Here is a 19,451-nt window from a genome sequence, read left to right as displayed (position 1 = left end):
ACCATCAAGCCTTAAGTGAAAAAAACAGGCTTGGACCAAAAGGATCCGGGAAACATGCACCCCATAGCCAACTGCAACTTTATTCTTAAAGTCTTGGATAAAGTGGCCACGGCACAGCTGCAAACATACGTTGAGGCAAATGACATTTTGCACACTAGACAGTCAGGTTTCAGGGCGGCTCACAGCACAGAGACAGCCATGCTGGACCTGCAAACGCACATGCAAAGTATCATGGACAAAGGCAAAATGGGCCTACTCGTGCTATTAGATCTCCGCAAAGCTTTTGATCTCTTGCACCATCAACAGCTCCAATGGGCTCTGGATGAGGTTGCAAACTGCTCTAAAGAAGCTACCAGATGGGTAGCTTCATTTCTAACAGAAAGACAGTCCAAAATTCATTGGAGAGAAGAAGTCTCTCAAGAAATCCCCATCTACTGCGAGGTACCACAGGGTGCTAGTCTGTCTCCACTCCTTTTTAATATCTACATGAGGTGTCTCTGCATAGCGCTCGATAATATTGGCGCCTATTTCACAAACGATGCAGATGACACCCAGCTGGTGGTGGAACTGAGCGGCTGTCACATCAACGACAGCACCAGGGTGGCAGTGCTATATAACATCATCGAAGCCTGGATGGCAAAGAACTGGATGTGTCTGAATGGAAGCAAAACAGAGATGATCATCTTTGGATCTCATCACGCCAGGGCAAAACTAGGCCCGGAATACGAATCGTTTAAAATCAAAGATTCTGTCATTTCTGTGGCTGAGAAGGTGAAAACCATGGGCCTGTTTTTGGAAGCTTCCATGGGGGTGAAGCACAGGTTATGTACCTAAATAAAACTGCTCGTACTATCTACGGCTCCTCAAAGCCATCCAACCATACCTGAGTGAAGAAAACTGCGCAGCTATCCCAAGGGCCACCATTCTGTCCCGGCTGGATTATGGCAATGCACTATTGCTAGGAGCAAATAAGGGATGCATAACAAAATGACAAATTATTCAACAAAACGCAGTTAGAATAGTGAAGAGAAAATCACGAAGAGAACATATCACAGCCGACAGAGTGGCTCTCCACTGGCTCTCTGTGGAGGACAGGATTCAGTTTAAAACTATGACTCTAGTCCATAGATGTCTCTTTGGGAAAGCCTCTGCTTACCTGAAGGATAAGGTTAGTCAATATGTATCCAGGCGATCTTTGAGATTGAGGAGAACTTGGGCCAGATAGCATTCCCACCCTATAAGCTTTCAAATGGCCTGCGTAAGGCGTTCCATGTGATGGCAGCACAAAAATGGAACAACCTACCGTTACGGCTTAGACTGGAGTCCAATTACACTGTCTTCAGAAAAAACGTGAAGACAGTTATTCAAGTGAAAGCACTGACCCAGTCTCCCATCCAGGTAGCACCTGACTAACATATCACATGTCTTGTCTTACTGTGGTTGTTTGTACCTTGTCTTTATGTCTGCGCCCCGATGCCTACAGGCATTTGGCGCATTACAAACCAATAAATAAATAAAAAAAGTTGGCGAAGAAAATCAAGAGCAACATCAGTCAGCAGGTCCTCTCTTACCAAATACCTCTATTTCCCCTCGGCTTCCAAGAAATGGCAGCACCAAACCCCAAATCCAGAGCCTTAAGTCAGCACTGTGGGGGCGGAACCAAAAACCATCTTGCAGTCTTTCCACACTGCAGCTTCCACTCCTGCTGGCCTGCTGAGGGGTAGGGTTTCAGGCAGAGCATGCTCACATTTGATGCTGGAACCCACAGTGGCTTCACTGGACAGTGGTGTGCATCCTTATTCTCACTAAGGCCCTCCTTCATTATCAGTCCTTGGGCCTGCCATGTCAGCAGTGTAGCATCTATTCCCATCTGTCATACTATCCTTGAAGTCAAGGTTAGGGCACACCACCTTCCAGAGTGAGTCAAACGTTATCAAGCCAGAAGCGAGGTGTGGTCTGCAAGAGCTTTCCTTGGATTCTGGGGTTCCAGCTGAGCTTGCATGGTTCACATTTCTGGATGAAACGGGGGACAGAGGTACGGTCTTTCTTTCTGTGCTGAGCCCCTGCTAACTGATTTGAGCAAGTTCAGGTGGGCAAGGAGACCCTTCCCTCACAGCCCCCGTCACTGAATCAAGTAGCTGGGAATTGCCCACAGCCCCCATGTCCTGTCCACCCTTTACACCAAGAGTCAGGAAGTGGGCTTGATCAGATATCTTCCCCACTTCCTCTGTGTACCCACCCACAAGCGAACAAGGACTTTGAGTAGACACTCACTAGATATAGTGAGTGTCTACTCAAAGTCCTTGTTCGCTTGTAAGCGTCCTTCCGTGAACTTGTATGGTTGTAAGGCCAGACACCAATGAAGGTTCCAGGTGTTTGTTTCCTTGTTTCTGGCAAGTTAGGTAAAGGTTGTACATGGTTGTTGACTAAAGTAGTTGTGCAACCTGAAAATGTGATCTTGCAGGGTGCATCTATGACACACTTTTGTTTACGTATTTATTCATTTATAAAGCACACTAAACCCATAGGCATCAATGCGTTGTTAGCAAACTTAACACAAGAAGAAACGTAAAGTAGATAATTAGAGTGTAACAGTTTCATCCAACGAGTTCTACAAGGTTGCATCGTGGTGGTACAGTAGAGTTTTGAGGTGCTCACAGAACAGTGGCGTCGCCAGGAATCAAATTTAGGAGGGGCACAGAGGGGGCCAAAGACAAAAGTAGGGGGGCACACACAAAAGTAAGGGGAGAACATGGTCACTGCTCGTCTTAGGTAGGGGGGGCACATGGGGGCCACAGGGTTTCACAGGGGGGCCCTGGCCCCCCCAGGCCCTCCCTAGCGACACCACTGTCACAGAAGACCCAATACGATTGTTCCGATCTTAACGCCGTTGGTAGGGCATTCCAGTTCTTGGTAGTTAATGCTTGGAAACTAGGACCTGTGTTCTTTTTAGCCCAAATCTGGGGGCGAAGGGATTTCGAAAAGCGAGTTGGCCTTGCAGAATTTTCTTTAATAATTTTCTGTGATAGGTAGCTAGGTGCAGACTTTGAGAGGCATTTGTGTGTGATGGCTAGCGTTTTAAAAATGATGCGCTCGGAAACTGGCAGCCAATGCGCATTTCTTCTTGCTGCTTTATTTTCAGTTCCAGAACCGCATAATTCCTTATCTAGGGAAACGTTTGTGGCTTATCTACATAAAGGATTGCTTGCACCTGTTGTGTTCTTCCACAAGGAATGTGCCAAGCCCAAACCTTGAGATGTCTGTCTGAAGAACAAATGTTTGGCTAAAATCTGGAATTATGAGGAGGTATCGATAAGTACAGACCAATACATCTTTAAAATTGGTCAAACAGTCATGTAAGTCACTAACTTGTTGTCCCCCTTGGTTTCTTGACAGAATGTCTTTCTTGAGTTGGTAGTGAGATTGCACTCCACAATGAACTCTTTGCTGGCTATCAGAGCAGGATCTGCAGGATCCTTCAAAGCCTTGAGTGTGTTAATGAGGTAGACTGGGAAGTCTTTTGGCAGTCACCTTTTTGAAGATGGTAGTTCAGACCTCTGTAACTTGCTTGGGCCCATGTGATCTTGCCAGTAGCTTATTATCGGGTGTTTGAAAAGCACCAACACTTGATCTCCATGTGCAACTTCAAGTGATTGATCGTACAGCCGCTTTGTTTGTCTTGGCTCTCTTGCAGACGTTGGTGGAGATCAGCAGCTGTTAAGAGGCCTGCACAATACCTTTCACAATGTTTTCTGCTTGAACTATCAACCCTATAATCTCGACAAAATAGGGCATGGTCCAGCTTCTGCCCTACTATACCAAAATTGGTTGGGCAAAAACAGAGCAGACTGATTGATGATTACTTTGGATGACAGCAATTTCAAGATTAAGGGAGATGGAAGACCGGTGAGCTTTGTCTTTGGGCTAGGGGGTGACATGGCCCAAACCCCTTTTCCCCTGCCGACTCCGAGCTCTGTGACTTCCTACAAATCTGGTTTGAAAACACATCGCATAAAGGTTGAGCTAGCATGTTCCCTTCTTGTACCATGTATATCTCTTTTCCGTGGTTGAAGGGTAGTGCCTTAATTATACCCTGATAGGCCTCATCTACTCCCCATCCCCAAAGTCCATACCATATTTCACTGCCAGGCCCAACTTCTCTGCTACTCTATCCACCTACGATGGGATAGAGGCATGGTCTTTCTGCGAGGAGCCCCTTCCAACTGACCTGGGCATGATAAGGCAGGCCAGGGATTGTTTCTGCACTGCCCCTCGAACCCACACTTCGTAGGGGGCGATGGCATCCAGCCTACATTGCAGCCTCCCTCAGACAGGGAACTTCTTCACAGAAGTCGTGCATGTGGATGACTGGCTGTTGAAGGCAAAGGTGGCAGAACTGGTATCAAGAAATCTGCTCAGAATGAGTTCACTCCTTCACTCCCTGGGATTTGCCTTGAATTACAAGATGCCATGCCTCACCAAATTCAACAGGATACAGCTCAACCCTTGGGTGCAAGGAATTCCCTTCCCCGAAGAGGTTGTGAGACACACTTCAGACCATGTCCGTTTGTTATCCAGACTCTTTCCTTAAAGGCCTTGTCATTCATTTGCCTATTGGGGCAAGTGACCCAGTGCATCCTGCAGGTACCAGAGACGAAATTGAGGTTATGTTCTTTGCAGTGGTCTCTGAAGGTGCAAAGGTCATACTTTTGAAGCATCTTTGAGGACTTGCTCATTGTACCTGCTTGCATTCACTGAGACTGCTAATGATGGACATAGCACACCAGACTTCTTCAGAGTAAGTGTTTTCGATATCCATATCCCCGTCAAACTGTGGTGATGGATGTATCCTTGTACGGTTTGGGGGATGGTTCTATGTCTGAAACCCACCTGTGGAAGGTTGCATCCAAAAAAGCCTTTTTTTTGGGCCTATTTGGACCAGATATGTCGATTGTGGGGGTGGGAGTAAGACCACGGAACCCTCTTGGACCCACTCCCCCAACTGTCCCCACATTCTCTCGCAATGGCTTTCTTTTCATTGCAGGTGTTTAACCCCGAAACTCCCTTTCACACCTCATCCCCTTGCCCACTACAAACATTGTGCCCTGCACCAACACACACACACACAACACACACACTTACTTTCCACGATTTGCTTCTTCCGGGAGGTTGAAGAAGGGCCTGTCAGCCCCTGCGTGCTAGTATGTGGCATGGGACGGGGCTCGGTGGTCTTTCGTATGCAGTCTCTTAAGACCATATACTCTGGGAGCATACATCTCTTCCTCTTTGATGAGCAATCACTGGAGGGAGCTAGACCAGCAGTGTGACATAAAACACCTTGAGCCCTGAGCCTGAAGAGCGCTTGCTGGTTTTGTATTTTTCACTTGAATCCAAGGGAAGTTCATTGAGATTTCACTGACGATTACCATGCTATGTGTTATTTTAAGGAAAGGTGCAGTAGTGGCTGTATCTATGTTGAGGGAAACCATGTCGACCAGGTTTTGTATTTGTGAACATGAGGTTTCAATTGTTCCTATGGTAGGGAAGGAGACTGTTCTAGCAGATCCTCTTAGCAGATAGGAGGTGGCAACCCACAAGTGGAAGCTGGGTCATGAGGTAACAGACTCAATCTTTTTAATGTGAGGGGAGCCTCTGCTAATCTATCAGCCATGGACCTGTCCTTTGATCACTTGATTCCCCCTGTTATAGGCCTGCACCCGGATCCTCCATCCAATTATGGCCAAAATTATGCTTCCTGAGGAGGCATCACGATTGGGGTCTTACAGAGGATGTTCTGCAGAGTTTACAATATATATATAGGGTGCTTTTGTGTTAGTACGTGCCGTAGGGCATGAATGTGTTTTTGTGACCCACAGCAGTTTAGTTGGATATCTGTTATGTCTAGCCACGCATGGCATTGACCTATGGACAGGTACATACTTTTGTGTTTTAGAGTGGTCATCTGAGAAAGGCTCCTGTTTGAACTATTCTATGATGGTTATGTTTATGAAAGGTAAAGTTACTTCAATTTTGCCCAAAGCTTTTGTGGTTGTATTTTAGGAGTTTGATTTGGAGCAAATGTTCCTGATGGCAGCTTGTTTTGAGCCTACATGCTGTTATGCTCTTGGACTTCTGCCGATGTGGACTATGTTACTCATCATCCATTATATTGACATGTGAATTAAGTAAACTCTTGACTGTTTATTTGGAACATCACATCTTGTTTTTCATTAGCAGAAGGCTACCCTTCGAGTGAGAGCTGCCTGTCTAACATTTCCCCTGAGATCCATTTAACGAAGATGATCCAGAGTGCAGTCTTGCTGCATTTGTATTTATTTAATGTATAGAGCAGATTCGCCAAAGCACTTAACAAACAAACAATGGTACAATAAAATGAAAGGAAATGACAAGTCATGACCAGGAACAAGAGAATTATATATTAAGTATGGCTGTGCATGAAATAATTGAAAAAAACGAAAGGAGAAATCACAGCATTTTTTGATAAAAAAACAGAGGGAGACCCACTCCACCCCCCACCGCCTCACTCCCCTTACCTTAACTAATACCTTTACCCAACCTCCCATCGATTATTTACTTAAAATATACAAAAATCCTTACCAAATTCGATTAAAAAACTCTGTAATTTCTACCTCGTTTTTTTTTGTATTCGGTCATTTCTACAGTATCATTAAGTATTACATGGGAGAGAAAGAAGGTGGTCTATGAAACACACAGCTTTACAGTGCTTAGTGGGCAGTAAAGTAAAAGATTGAAAGCAACACAAAGGGGCTGGGGTCAGAGGGAAGACAGAGATATTGAGAACGAAGGGAACAGGTGGGGGGGTAAAAGGAGGCTAGAGAAGAGCGAGAGAGGAAGGAGCAAGGTCATGAAGACACTTAAAAAAACAATGCAAAGAAAGGAAAAAGTAGATTGAGATTGAACAAAGAGGCAGAGAGAAGATAAGGAGTGTAAGAGAACTGCATGGGGAGTCAAAAAAGGAGAAAAAAAGCAGAATTAAGGACAAAGCAAAGAGGGCCAGATGACAGGAAGGGAGACCAAGCTTTAAGGCAGAGCACAAATTAAGATAACAAAAGGTACGAGAGACGAGGAGTAGCTTAGTAGAAGGGAATGAGGTATGATGCACCCGGCAAAGACTATACAGGTGAAAACAGGTGATGAGCGAAGTGTTAGTGATATGAGATGAAAAGGAGAGGGAGAGGTCAAAAAGGGACACAAAGATTGCAAGCTCAAGAAGAAAAAGAAAGAAAATGTGGGGGCGGGGAGCAAAAGTAGTAGAGCAGATAGGAGAGGAAGGGGAAGAATGAGGAAAGTAAAGGACTTCAGATTCGGATGGGTTGAGATGGAGAAAGCGAGAGACCATCCAGGACTGGTTTGCCGAGAGACACGACGAAACAGAGGAGTGAAGGGATTCAGAGGAGGAGGAAAAGGAGCAAAATATTTGGGTAGCACCAGCGTAAAAGTCTCAAGAAAAATTGAAGGAGCTGATAAGATTGAAAAGAGGAATAGTATAGAGGGATAACAGTAAAGCGCCAGGAATGGAACCCTCAGAGAGATGATGAAGCAGGGAACGTGCGGAAGGAAGTTTGCCAGCCCCTGAAACAGAATACGATCGATCAGATAGATAGGACTGAAAGCTCTGTATCATTTTATGTTTTATTTTATTTATAAGGCATCATTACTTTAAAGTTAAAAACGTGTTATACCTTCCATTTAACCAATTCAAGTATGTTTAAAACAATGAAAGAAAGTAAGACAGGTGAAACAAGGAAAAGGAGAAAAAGAAAAAAGAGAAAAAGGAAAACAATAGAAACTCTCCTCCAAGATAGGTCCATGCTCATGACATAAGGAAGGACATGGTTTTCCTCCTTTCTGACAGGTCGTTCCCAGTCTGTCTCTCTTCCTCCTTTTTATTCTCAGGAGTTTGCTTTTTTCTGTGGTTTTCCCCAGGGTTCTTCTCTGTCTCCCACTTTGTTTAATATATATATCCGCCCCCTCTTGGCCATAATCCATGCTTTTGGTCTGTTATGTTATTCCTACGCTGATGACACCCAAATCATCCTGCGGCAGGACCTTACCAAATCTGAATCCGCTGATCAATTGAAAAACTGTCTACTAGCCATTGGGGAGTGGATGTCAAAAAATTGGCTAAAACCTAATGCTGAAAAAACTATTGCAACTCTCTGTGCCTGGCTCTCCCTGAACATCTCTTGCGGCATCTCCAGCTGCTTCAAAACACAGCGGCTAGAGACATTCTTCGCAACCCGTGGGGTGTTCACATGACTCCGTTCCTGAGGCAGCTTCACTGGCTTCCAGTGGAGCATCGCATTAGGTTTTAGGCATTCTGTATTGTAGACAAGGCCTTTTACAGAGTGGGTGCTGAATTTCTTCAAAAGAAGTTTGGGTTGTATACACCTGCCATGCCACTGCGTTGCCAGGATCTGAAAACTATACAGCCCCCCAGGGTCAGGCGGGCTCACATGGGCAGTCGTGCATTCTCAGTAGTGGCGGCGAAGGCCTGGAATCAGCTTCCTTTTGCTCTGCGCAGTATTGAGCCACACTTTTTGTTGCAACGAGCGCTTAAGACCTTTTTGTTTTAGGTCCTGGATTGGACAGACCTCTCTTTTGCTTAGCGACAAGATGCATTTGGGCGCAAGCTGCGCTTTAAAACTTCTTTTAAGATAAGGAAGTTCCACTAGAAACCCCATCTCTTAGCCTGCCAGCCCTCATGGCAACATTCTCTGACATCACCTAACCTTCCCACTGCCCTCCTTTACTTCCACAGTGTCTATTTCTTTAAAGGTCCAATCCAGGAAGTTCACCAGTGCAATTATTAAGGAGGTTCTCTCTCCCGACAGGAGGGCAGACCACCAGACATCAGCCTAGTACGTCTTCAGCTTTCCAAAGAAGTCACCCAATACTCTTGTTCTTAACTGAGTGAGGGATTTGCGGAATAAAACCAGGTGCTTTAAGGTCTCTTTCTCCTCCTTCGATTTACATAATCTGCACCCAGTGTGTCTCTTGGGGCCTTTGTCTGTTGAAGCCAAAACCTCCTGAGTATGGTATAAATTAAGCCTGAATCTCATGAATTTCGTTCTAAATACATGGCTAGGGCATCTTGACAGATATTTAGGAAGCACGTTATAAGGGCCCCTTATTACTCCCTTTTGAAAGCATAATTTGGCTTTGATTGCTTTTTCTTGCATCAAGATCCAGTCCTGGCGCCAGATCCTGATTTTCACTGAGTGAGGATTAGAGACCAACTGTACTTCTGACACTGTTAACTGATCCAATGTGCTCCTACAGCCTCTCGTCCATTCCTGTAATACACCTCCTCTTTCTGCCAGTAGGTCTTTTTTCAATGTTTCATAGCCTCTTATTGGATCCGCTGCTACTATTTTTCGGTAGAGTTCAAGGTTTTTCCAAGTTACATGTGCTCGGAGCAAGATTAAGCCCAACTCTTGTCTCACTATCGCCATGGGGACACATTTCTGCACGTTAATCACATTTTTCCAGTAAATGCTCTCCTATACATCCAAAATCCTCTCCAGAAGAGCCAAAAAGGCTTCGACTCCATATATTACTATGGGTACGACTTTTGATTTATAAAAAGTCAAGGCCGGAATGATGGAAAAGTTCCTGAATCTCCTTTGGATCAGCCTTCCTTGTGCCGTCAGTGATTTTATTTTGGTCCTCAGCATGCCTTCTTGAGAGAGAGCTCGGAGTGCGGCATTTGCACAGCCCCCCCCCCAATACACCATAGATGGTACTTCTGAAAGGTTTTCGTTTTTGCATTTCTTCACGTTGACCTTCAAGCCATTCACAATCAGGTATTGTTCCAGGGCTTTTAGTTGTCTTTGTAAGCCAACGTACTTTTGGTCTATGATGACCAAATCGTCTGCATGTAGTAGGTGGTCCATCTTCACCCCACCGATGGAAGCGGGTGAAACTGCTCGTCTTGCTCAGTGCTTCATGGAGGTCTGAGAGGAACAGGTTAAAGAGGGATGGCGCCAACAAGCACCCTTGCTTCAGGCCTCCAGCGGTTGGTATTGACGACGATAGTAATGCCTGTTGAGTCAACCTTATTCGAAGAGTTGTATTTGAGTGAAGGTCCATGATAGCCTCTAGAAGGTCTCCTGGGCATCCCCACTTTGATAGTTTGGTCCATAATTTACTTCTGTCCACTTAATCAAAGGCTTGCGCCAGATGTATAAACAAGCACTGTGTAATATAACGAGAATAAACTAGGGAAGAAAGGGAGGAACAGGGAATGGAGTGATCGAAAGTGTCAAGAGCAGCTGATAGGTCTAGAAGAATGAGGATAGAAGATACTTTGTTATTACAGGCAGGTTGTAGCCATTTTCTGATTCAGCATTTTAGGCCGCTTATTTATTGTGATTTTAGCACTTTTAGGAGTTTTTATTAGTTGTTGACATTTGCAAAATTGTGCTCAAGACTAGTGATGGGTAATTCATTTTAGATAGTTTGCAAGTTTGCCAGGTCATTTTTATCCCGTAATTACACCGTGCTTCGTGACAGAGTCCTTAAGAGACTACAGACCACAAGCCCCAGAAGCAGCTGTGTCCCCGGGCCCGCTCGATTTTGGCATTTGCTGATAGAACGGCACATACTTCACCGACTATATAAGTAAGTCCATCTGTATGTTCGGTTACTTTGTAGCCATTTTCTGATTCATCATTTTAGTCCCCTTATTTATTGTGATTTTGTTGTGCTTTTAGAAGTTTTTTTTAGTTGTTGACATTTGCAAAATTGTGCTCAAGATTAGTGGTGGGTAATTAATTTTAGATAGTTTGCAAGTTTGCCAGCTAATGTTCAGCCCGTTATTGCACCATGCTTCGAGGCAGAGTCCTTAAGGAGACCACATACCACAATCCCCAGAAGCCCTTGAGTTCCCGCACCTGCAGAAATTTGTAAATCAGACGTGAGAGCGCCGGTGCGAGAACCCAAGCGGTCTGTGGCAGTCCGTGAAGGGTGGGGAAGAGCCGAAATAGGTAACCTTACGTTATACCTCTCAGTAAATTAATTCTATCAGCCATATGGGCATCATGGAGGTTTTAGAGGTAATCAATGCAGTTAGGGCCAGGTTAGATAATATTAGTTTACTGTCAACATCCACAGACAAGATCGCAACTAGCAAGCGGCTAGAAATTCCAATACTACCACAGGGATCTATAACAAAACCAGCCCCTCCCTCCTACCAGTGTCATCGGGCTCTCCTGTGAGGTTGCTTACCAGGCCCACAGGGAGGACGAACCATGTGCACAGGAGGTGGAATCAGGGATGCTGATGTTAAAGGAGCCGGACCGCTATGGAAGAAAACAAATGCCCACTACCACCACCAGCCATCACGTAGCTAGACACAGTAAAAGGGGTAATACAAGTGGCACAATGGGCAGCAAGGTTGGCCAGAACACCCTTAGTGACAACGCTGAAGACAAAGGCAAGCAACCCACCTGCACACTTAAGACTATGCTACTAAACACTAGATCCCTCATCAAACATGCGACAGAATTGGCAGCACACATACAGGAACAAAACCTAGATATTTGTGCATTAACAGAGACTTGGAGCTATGCCGCAGCTGGCCCATCTTTAGGATTGGCTAGAAGGTTACTCCATCTTGTGTAAAGATAGAAAGGAGGGCAGAGGGGGTTTTCGCACTGATTTTTAAATCAGAGTTAAACATTTGGGAAGTAGAGGTAGAAGACATAACAGGTACTGAATTAATGTCAGTAAAAATAGCGATGAGCGCAGAAATAACTCTTAACTTAATATTGGTATATAGAGCACCAATAGCAGGACCCGACTTCCCATGACTATTCTGATGCTATATCAAGCGCGTTAGAGGTTGCATTGAGCTCTTTGGGGTTCAGTCAAGTAGTTACAACCCCTATGCATGACAAGGGAAACACACTGGATTGGGTTGCCGCCCACAATGTTAACATTGTCGCCAGTGGAGTCTTGCCCTGTCTGTGGTCGGACCACCCTTGCATATACCTTCAGATAAAAACTGAAAGTTTTGTAAAAAAAAAAAACGATCATAGCAGGGTATCAATCCTGGTAAGAAATCTGAAGAAACTGACATCTGATAAACTTAAACCTTGGGCTTCCACACTGACTGAAGAAATCATGAGGGTAGACACACTACAAGAGATGACCATGTTATTTCTCACCTCACTTAAGGAAATCACAGAATCTGTAGCACCATCAAAGAAAAAATGTTGCCCTGAGGAACGCAAGAACAACAAATGGTTTAATTCTGACATTCAAGAACTAAAAACAAGGAAAGCCAAATACTTCCATGACTGGAGGAAGAGGCCGGACTCTCCAAGCCTGGAAGTATATAAAGATCGACTAGGATCAATAAACACGCAATCATACAGGCAAAGAAAGATTTGTTTAGCAATGGAATATCAAAGGCCACTTCTGACAGCAGAGAGATTTTCGAGATACTGAGAGGAATGCCCTAACAGACCTGGCAAAGATCCATTAGTGAAAGATAAGGCATGGTGTTCATTAATCAGAAATGACGGACAAATTAGAAAAAATTAGAAAGAGTACTGAGGCAAAAATAAATCACTCTTAAAACTCGAACAGACCTTAAGGAAACAGATCATAAGGAAATCCTTAGTAAATCTAGCATACAACAGGAATTTAAATTTTCGCGGGTCACCGAAGTAGAACTCGCAGGGGTCATCAGGCAACTAAAAACTACCGGTTGTAAGGGGGGATCTCTGTTCTGCTTTGATTATTAAAGAATGTGCACCCACATTAATACCAGCACTAACCAGAATTTGTAAACACCTCGTTCACACACAATTATGTGCCAGAAGGACTAAAGAGAGCATGGATACCACCTATCCTTAAAAAGCCAGATCTATGCCCACGCACGCCTACCAATTACCGACCAATCACAAACACCCAATTTCTCTTAAAGATTCTTGATAGGGTTGCCTATAACCAAATCTCGATACACCTGAACAGTCACCAGATATTGATCAAGTACCAGTCGGGATTTAGACAATATCATGGAACGGAGACAGCCCTTCTAAACCTTAAATCTAAACTGTTGGAAGCAATGGATGTAGACCAAATCTTGCTGCTGATGATTCTTGATCTCTGTGCGGCTTTTGACCTGGTGGGCCCCTCCATCTTGGCCACCAGGTTGGGGGACACTGCATCTTTTTGAGAGCAAGCGGTGCAGTGGGTCGAATGCTTTCTAAGTGATAGACATACCAGTGTAGCCATCGGGGAGGCAGAGTCTGAACCAGTAGCTTCAGTCCATGGTGTACCACAGGGTGCCTGTGTATCCCCCTGCCTGTAAAACATCTTTATGGTGCCTTCTTTTGACCTGTTAGAATATAAAGGCATCACATTTTCTAACTATGCAGATGGTGCACAAGGTGTAATACCACTCAGAGGGGTACACAACATGGATGAAATTGAGATCAATAAGGTATATGATATCATCCAGGTATGGATGGCACAGAATGGCCTAGCATTGAACAACGAAAAAACTGAATTTATGGTGGTGGTAACACACAAGAAATTAGCCAAGCTAAGACCATCTTTTAACAGCTTCAAGAGCGCAGACTGCAAATTTGAGACCCAAAGGAAAGTCAAAACTCTGGGTATAATCTTAGATCAGAACTTAACCATCAAACCTCAAGCGAAGAATCTGATATCTGATCTCATCTTCCACCCCTTATCTAAAGCTATTGGCTCATCTTCAGCCTTTAATTTCATGAAACAACACAGAAGCAATAGCCAGAGCCATAATCAGTGCTAAGATCGATTACTGCTGCAGCTTATTCATCGGAACCCCACAATCAGAGATTAATCTTCTGCATGTAATTCAAAACAGCACAGTCAGGGTAGTGATCATGTGTCCGATGACAGCCATAGCCTACACCGGCTTCCGGTGGAGGCAAGTATCCAGTTCAGATTGATTTTGATCATCCACAAATGCTGCATGGGGCGCATGCCAACCTACCTGATGGAAGAGGTGATGGAGAAACAGAGCCAGAGGCCTCTGAGATCCAATAACACCCACCTACTGAACACGCAGTGATGGAAAACCACCAAAGCCCAGAGGGGAGCATTTAGCATGGCAGCCCCTATGGCTTGGAACACTATCCCTCTGGATCTGAGAGACACAGAGTCCACGGAGACATTTAAAAAGAAGTTAAAAATGTTTTTATTCTCCTAGTCACCCATACCAACTAAGAGAATTTTAACTGACACCCCCGGACATTTATGTTGTTCTGTCTGTCCCCATTATATGTGTGCCTCTAAGCCTTCGGGTACCATGGAGCGCATTAGAAATTAACTAAAGTAAAGAAGGAAGAGAATTAGAAACATGTATTAAAGCACAAAGTCTACTGGGTCTTTGTTTTCCCCTCCATTTACTTTGAAGGCCAAGGTGTGCTTCCAATGTTTGGATCCAAAGTGAGTGTTCATTTGCTATGTTGGCATAAACAAGGAGTACAGAATTAAGGAACACATTTTGCTGGTTTTGATGGACCTTGTAATGTAAAGGCAATGACTCAACGTGGCATCTACAACTGAAAAGGCATGTGCATTAGACCTGCTACAAGCTAGCTAACAAGGTGATCCTTGAGGGTATCCTCACCCACACTGCTTGGGGTCTTGTGACTAGTTCCACATTGTAGAGGGTGTTTCACTGTTGAATGTATGTCAAACTGAAGCCTGGTTCACATTGCATTTTTAAGCAGGCGCTATTGTTTAGATTCATAGGGAGGTGAGGATGCTCATTTTGTTGGTGTGTTCTTCAACAGTTTGCATTCTTGAAACAACCAAGCTAAAGTTACTTCAGTACTCTTTGAGGACTGTTTATGGTTTCCAAATCCAGTCTGTGCCTTGAGCTATTGCGAGAAAGGAAGATTCTGGGAAAAGAATACCAGAAAGACGACACCAGAAATAGGCGTGATTATTGGTAATCCTGTTGCTCTTAGGAATCTGGCACTTACACCTGATTGTATCACTCAACAGAGGCCAATAAATGGTAGAACTGAGGCAAGGATCCCATTCATCCATTCCTTCCAGCATAGTTTCTAATTCACATCAGTGTCCGAATATATGTCTAAAGATTAGAAATCTAATGAAGTAACTTGGTCATTAACAAGCACCCAGCACCACAGGTGACTTTCCTCTGCGTATAATTTACAATGTTTGCTGAGGAGCAGGTTACTGAAGACTGTTAGCAAGGCCCTGTCAACCCCCCCCACCCAAAACAGCAATAACTTTCAGGATTTTGCAGGTGGTTACATCTCATTTCCTTGATGATGTGGCCACAGCTCTGTGGTGAGGCGCGCAGTGGATCAGATGAGACATAAGAACAACTGTGTTTCGGTTTCCAAATGATGATAAAAACACAAAAACAATAACATCATTATTAAAAAAACAAGTTCAAATAAAATGTTGCAGTTTTTACAGGCGCCCAATTAATAATCATAAACATTTACAGCATCTATTCAATGTTCTAATCAGAAAGTTCATTACAGCAAAAACCCTGGGCACTCTCAGGGAATGTTTAGAAAAATCAAGGGCCTCTATCACAGTACATATATTAGAAAACTTCAAAACGGGAAAAGACCAAGTGCATCTTATATCACAGAGCATAGGACAGAAGAAAAGAGAATGGCATTCGTCTTCGTAGCAACAGTCGCACATTGGGCAAGATTGGTCCAGCCGTCCAGACCAAGTTCCAGTGAAAGAATGTAACATTAAAATACCAAAGCGAAACCTGACAAGCCAGTTCCTCCCGCCAAGTGATTTTGGCCAGTCGAGGTATGGCTCAAAGCCCATATTTATTTTTTCTTTAGTTATTTTCTAAAAGTGGCTTTGTGGCTATGCCGGTCTAGACAGTCAGTTAGGACCCAGTCGAAATAAGCTTTCTTTACAAGATGAAGTTTGGTGCCATCCATCATCTCTGGATTTCCCAATATGGAACAACGATCTATCTTGCAAAATATCCGTTTAACATGTGTGAACCATTCCCATGGTTTCATACGATTATTGCAAGGAACATGCTCCATGAAATCTTTGTAAACAATCAATTCCTGTTGTATCCATAGAAAGGCTGGTTTAAGTTCTGCAATATAATCAATACCATACTGTCACACTCTATTTTCACAGCTGAATTGGAGGTTCCATAGCTACTTTTTGAACCTTTTTAAAGAACTTATGTTCACGTATTACCAGCTGAGCTTTCCTCTAGTGTTCCCAATGCTCGGCACCATAGCTGGCCGTCGATACAGATTGTGCCTTGTGAACGCCTGAGGTAGGTTCTTCTACACTCCCTCCAATTCTTGTTTAGAAGATTAGGGCTGCCCATGCTCTTCTTTTCAAGATTGTTCAGCCATTGAGATCATCAATCACCTCTGGAGTTAAAACGAACCCCCAAATAAGAAAAGTGGGGCATGTTTCCTATGTTGGTTCCATTTAGCGCAACGAGAATTGGGGAGCTTCTTGCTATAACAAAACATAACTTTTGTCTTTCTGGGTTTATTACTGGTTCTTTTTCTTTACACATTTGTTAAATTATTTTCTCTCTCAGCTCATGGGCTGATGTAAAGAGTAGAACTACATCACCCTCAAATAATATATTCAACCTAGTTTTATTAATGGTCTGTAGGACGTGTCAATAATGTAGCGGCAAAATCAATAATAAATAAGGAACACAAATATGGTGGACACTCTGTTTCAGCAGCATTTCTGACACGAAGTCCTGATTAATGCTGTCAAAAGTCGCTGTAAGGTCGATGAACAGGAGGTACAATGGCATCTTCTTTTGAAAAATGTACTTCTATATGATCAGGGTCAGCTGAAAGGCTTGTTCAGTCGTAAATACACCCTGGCGGCAGGGGAGTTGCTAGGTCTGGAAAAGACCCGGGGCTAAGCTGATGTGGGAACTGTTGGGACTGGGGGCTAGCTAGTCTTTTGGCTGTAGCTCCTGAGATTCTATCCGGGGCTACAACCAAAAGATCAGGGGCTATAGCCCCCTTAGCCCCCCCCCACCCTAGCAACGCCCCTGCCTGCCGGAACCCTTCTTGTCTATGGAGAAGTTTCTTATTCTCAGGTTTACACAAAATGTTTTTTTTAAAAACACTGAATGCGTGATTTGGCCGAATTTCGGCCGTTCAAAAAATCTTTGAGGATGGAAGTGCATGGATGTGTGAGGACGGAATATTCTCTGTAAAAAGGTGCAAGTGTGTTTAAGTGCCGGTGAGGACGGAATGGTGTCTTCTGCGACAGGCGCTCTGCCTTTGATGTGTGATTGCGTGATGGCATCCTGAGTATGGGTACTAGATAAAGATGTAGTGACATTCTTAGCAACTTGTGACTACTGTCCTTGTGGCTCCACTTCACATTCCCCTGTTTATCTACCCTCAGTGTGCATGCTTGGTGTCTGTGTGAGAGCAGGTGCTTGTTAGGTAACTAACATCAAGGGTTGGTGCTTGAGGTCCTGTGGGACAGAACCACTTGTGAGTACGTTGCTGTTGGTCCAGTTGTTTTGAAGTGTTACTCCTGGGCTGGGGGCACCTGTGCATTGGTGATGCTTGTGAGATGTGTGGTGGTTGTCCTTAGCTCGTGGTTTCATTTCCTCACTTGCGAGCATGTGTGTGTCCTCACTTGCGAGCGTGTTGTGGAGACTGCTCTGTTCCCATTTCCCTTTCCTCCTGTGTTCTTTAAACTTGTTCCCTCCTTCAATCCTTGGTGTGGTTGGATGTTTGTTGAGGAAGGATGATGTGTGGTGTCTGATCTGCCGCTTCCAACGGCATGTGTGTGTTGATGTCATGAGCGAGAGGGATGTCGTGTTATAGTGTTTCCCCACCTAGAGGTCTAAGAGTGCCAGTTTGTACTTGTCTGCTTGGGAGATGGCCCCAGTAGACCCACCTACTGAAATACTTATCCTAAGGGATCTAAACGAGGAAGCATCTTACCAGGAAACTTACCCTACGGCTCCTGGGTGTTCCTTGAGATGTGCATCATTGCACTGATGTCTAGACAATCTGGAAAAAAGTAGGAGCCATCATTAGCATCACTGCAGACACACACGACATTGACTATATTGTCACAGAGAAGTCCGAACGCTTTCTCAGCAGGTTAATGAGTGGAGGAATATAAACTGCATGCATTTTATCATCACGTGCCCACAAGCAATTCTAAAATGCAGCAATTAAGAAGAATGAGAGTATACAAAAAGAGCTTATTTTGGTTGTTATTTTCCTCTAAGGCTGGTTTCTGGATTACACACAGCTTTTCCATACTGCCTCATTATTAACCCCTTAACTGCTGGGATGTTATGCATGTCTGTGCAAATGGGAGGAGCATACACGTCCTCAGCAATCATAAGGCATTGCTAATGCTGTCTTGCCATTTGTTATTCTGGGAGGCGGCATCCATGTGTTTGGATGTAGGAAGATCGGCCTTATTAATAACAAACCACCTCTTTGTTCTGATGAGAGCCCTGTCCATTAACTTCATATGTCTTTAATGGCCACTCTGTTTGTGTGTTTCCAGGAAGTGAGCTACTGCCAGGGAATGAGCCAGATTGCAGCCATCTTACTGATGTATTTGAACGAAGAGGATGCGTTTTGGGCACTTGCTCAGTTGCTGACCAATCAGAGACATGCAATGCATGGTAAGGGTCTGCAGGCAAGTCTTTGATAGCTGTGTCGTTCACTGGAGTCTGCTGCTTAAAAAGGCATAGCCCCATTCCCTGTGCCCATTCGTCAGTGCTTTAAGTCAGAAGAGAAATTGTGTGAGGGCCCTAATAAGTGACAAAAATACTTAGTTGGGAGCTTGTTGGACTAAGAAGGTAAGTAACAAAGGCTCCTTTTATAAATTCCTTTGAAAATGAAATTGTTTTTTAAAACAATGGCACCAAACAGTTCATGCATCAATGGCCTGGAATGTAAATAAAATAATCACCTCAAACTGTGTACGCAACAATGGCATCAGACCATATGTGCATCAATGAGCAACTAGTGCGCAGAGTACATGCATGTATAGCCCAATAAACAAGCATGGGGATTATATAGTTAAATGATAACGATAGTGGTATTGCACATTCGGAGAACAATGTGCCCTTACGTGCAAATAGATACACGTGTCTTGGTCAGTTTCCATAGCATGCAATGGCCACATTTCATCAAACGGGATTGACACAGCATGGCCACATTGCAGTATGCCTAGGGTTTCTGGGTTTCAGTGTTTTTTTTTCCAATTTCAGTGATGTTTTTCCAGTGTTTTCACAAAATGTAAAAAATCTGTGTTTATACTTTTTTGCAGGAAATAATGGGGCGCAACAGTGTTTTTCAGTGAATATGAAAGACATGCGTTTATTTACTTGCATACTTTTTGGAGTAGGAGCATCATGTGATATA

The 19,451-nt window shown here is 44.0% G+C and overlaps 1 protein-coding gene across 7 annotated transcripts in view; it reads left to right on the top strand.

The window, feature by feature from the left end:
• LOC138503953 (uncharacterized) overlaps positions 1-19,451 on the top strand; it is an 863,233-nt gene that overhangs the window by 741,010 nt on the left and 102,772 nt on the right. For all 7 annotated transcript variants that reach the window (XM_069624086.1, XM_069624084.1, XM_069624081.1 and 4 more), the window contains one exon: positions 18,586-18,706. In XM_069624086.1, coding sequence (XP_069480187.1) covers positions 18,586-18,706 — 121 coding nt within the window. The remainder of the gene's footprint in view (positions 1-18,585; positions 18,707-19,451) is intronic.

This window comes from Ambystoma mexicanum, chromosome 11, assembly GCF_040938575.1.
Source record: "Ambystoma mexicanum isolate Mex_15411 chromosome 11, UKY_AmexF1_1, whole genome shotgun sequence".
NCBI lineage: Eukaryota > Metazoa > Chordata > Amphibia > Caudata > Ambystomatidae > Ambystoma > Ambystoma mexicanum.
This window is presented reverse-complemented; position numbering and strand designations above follow the sequence as displayed.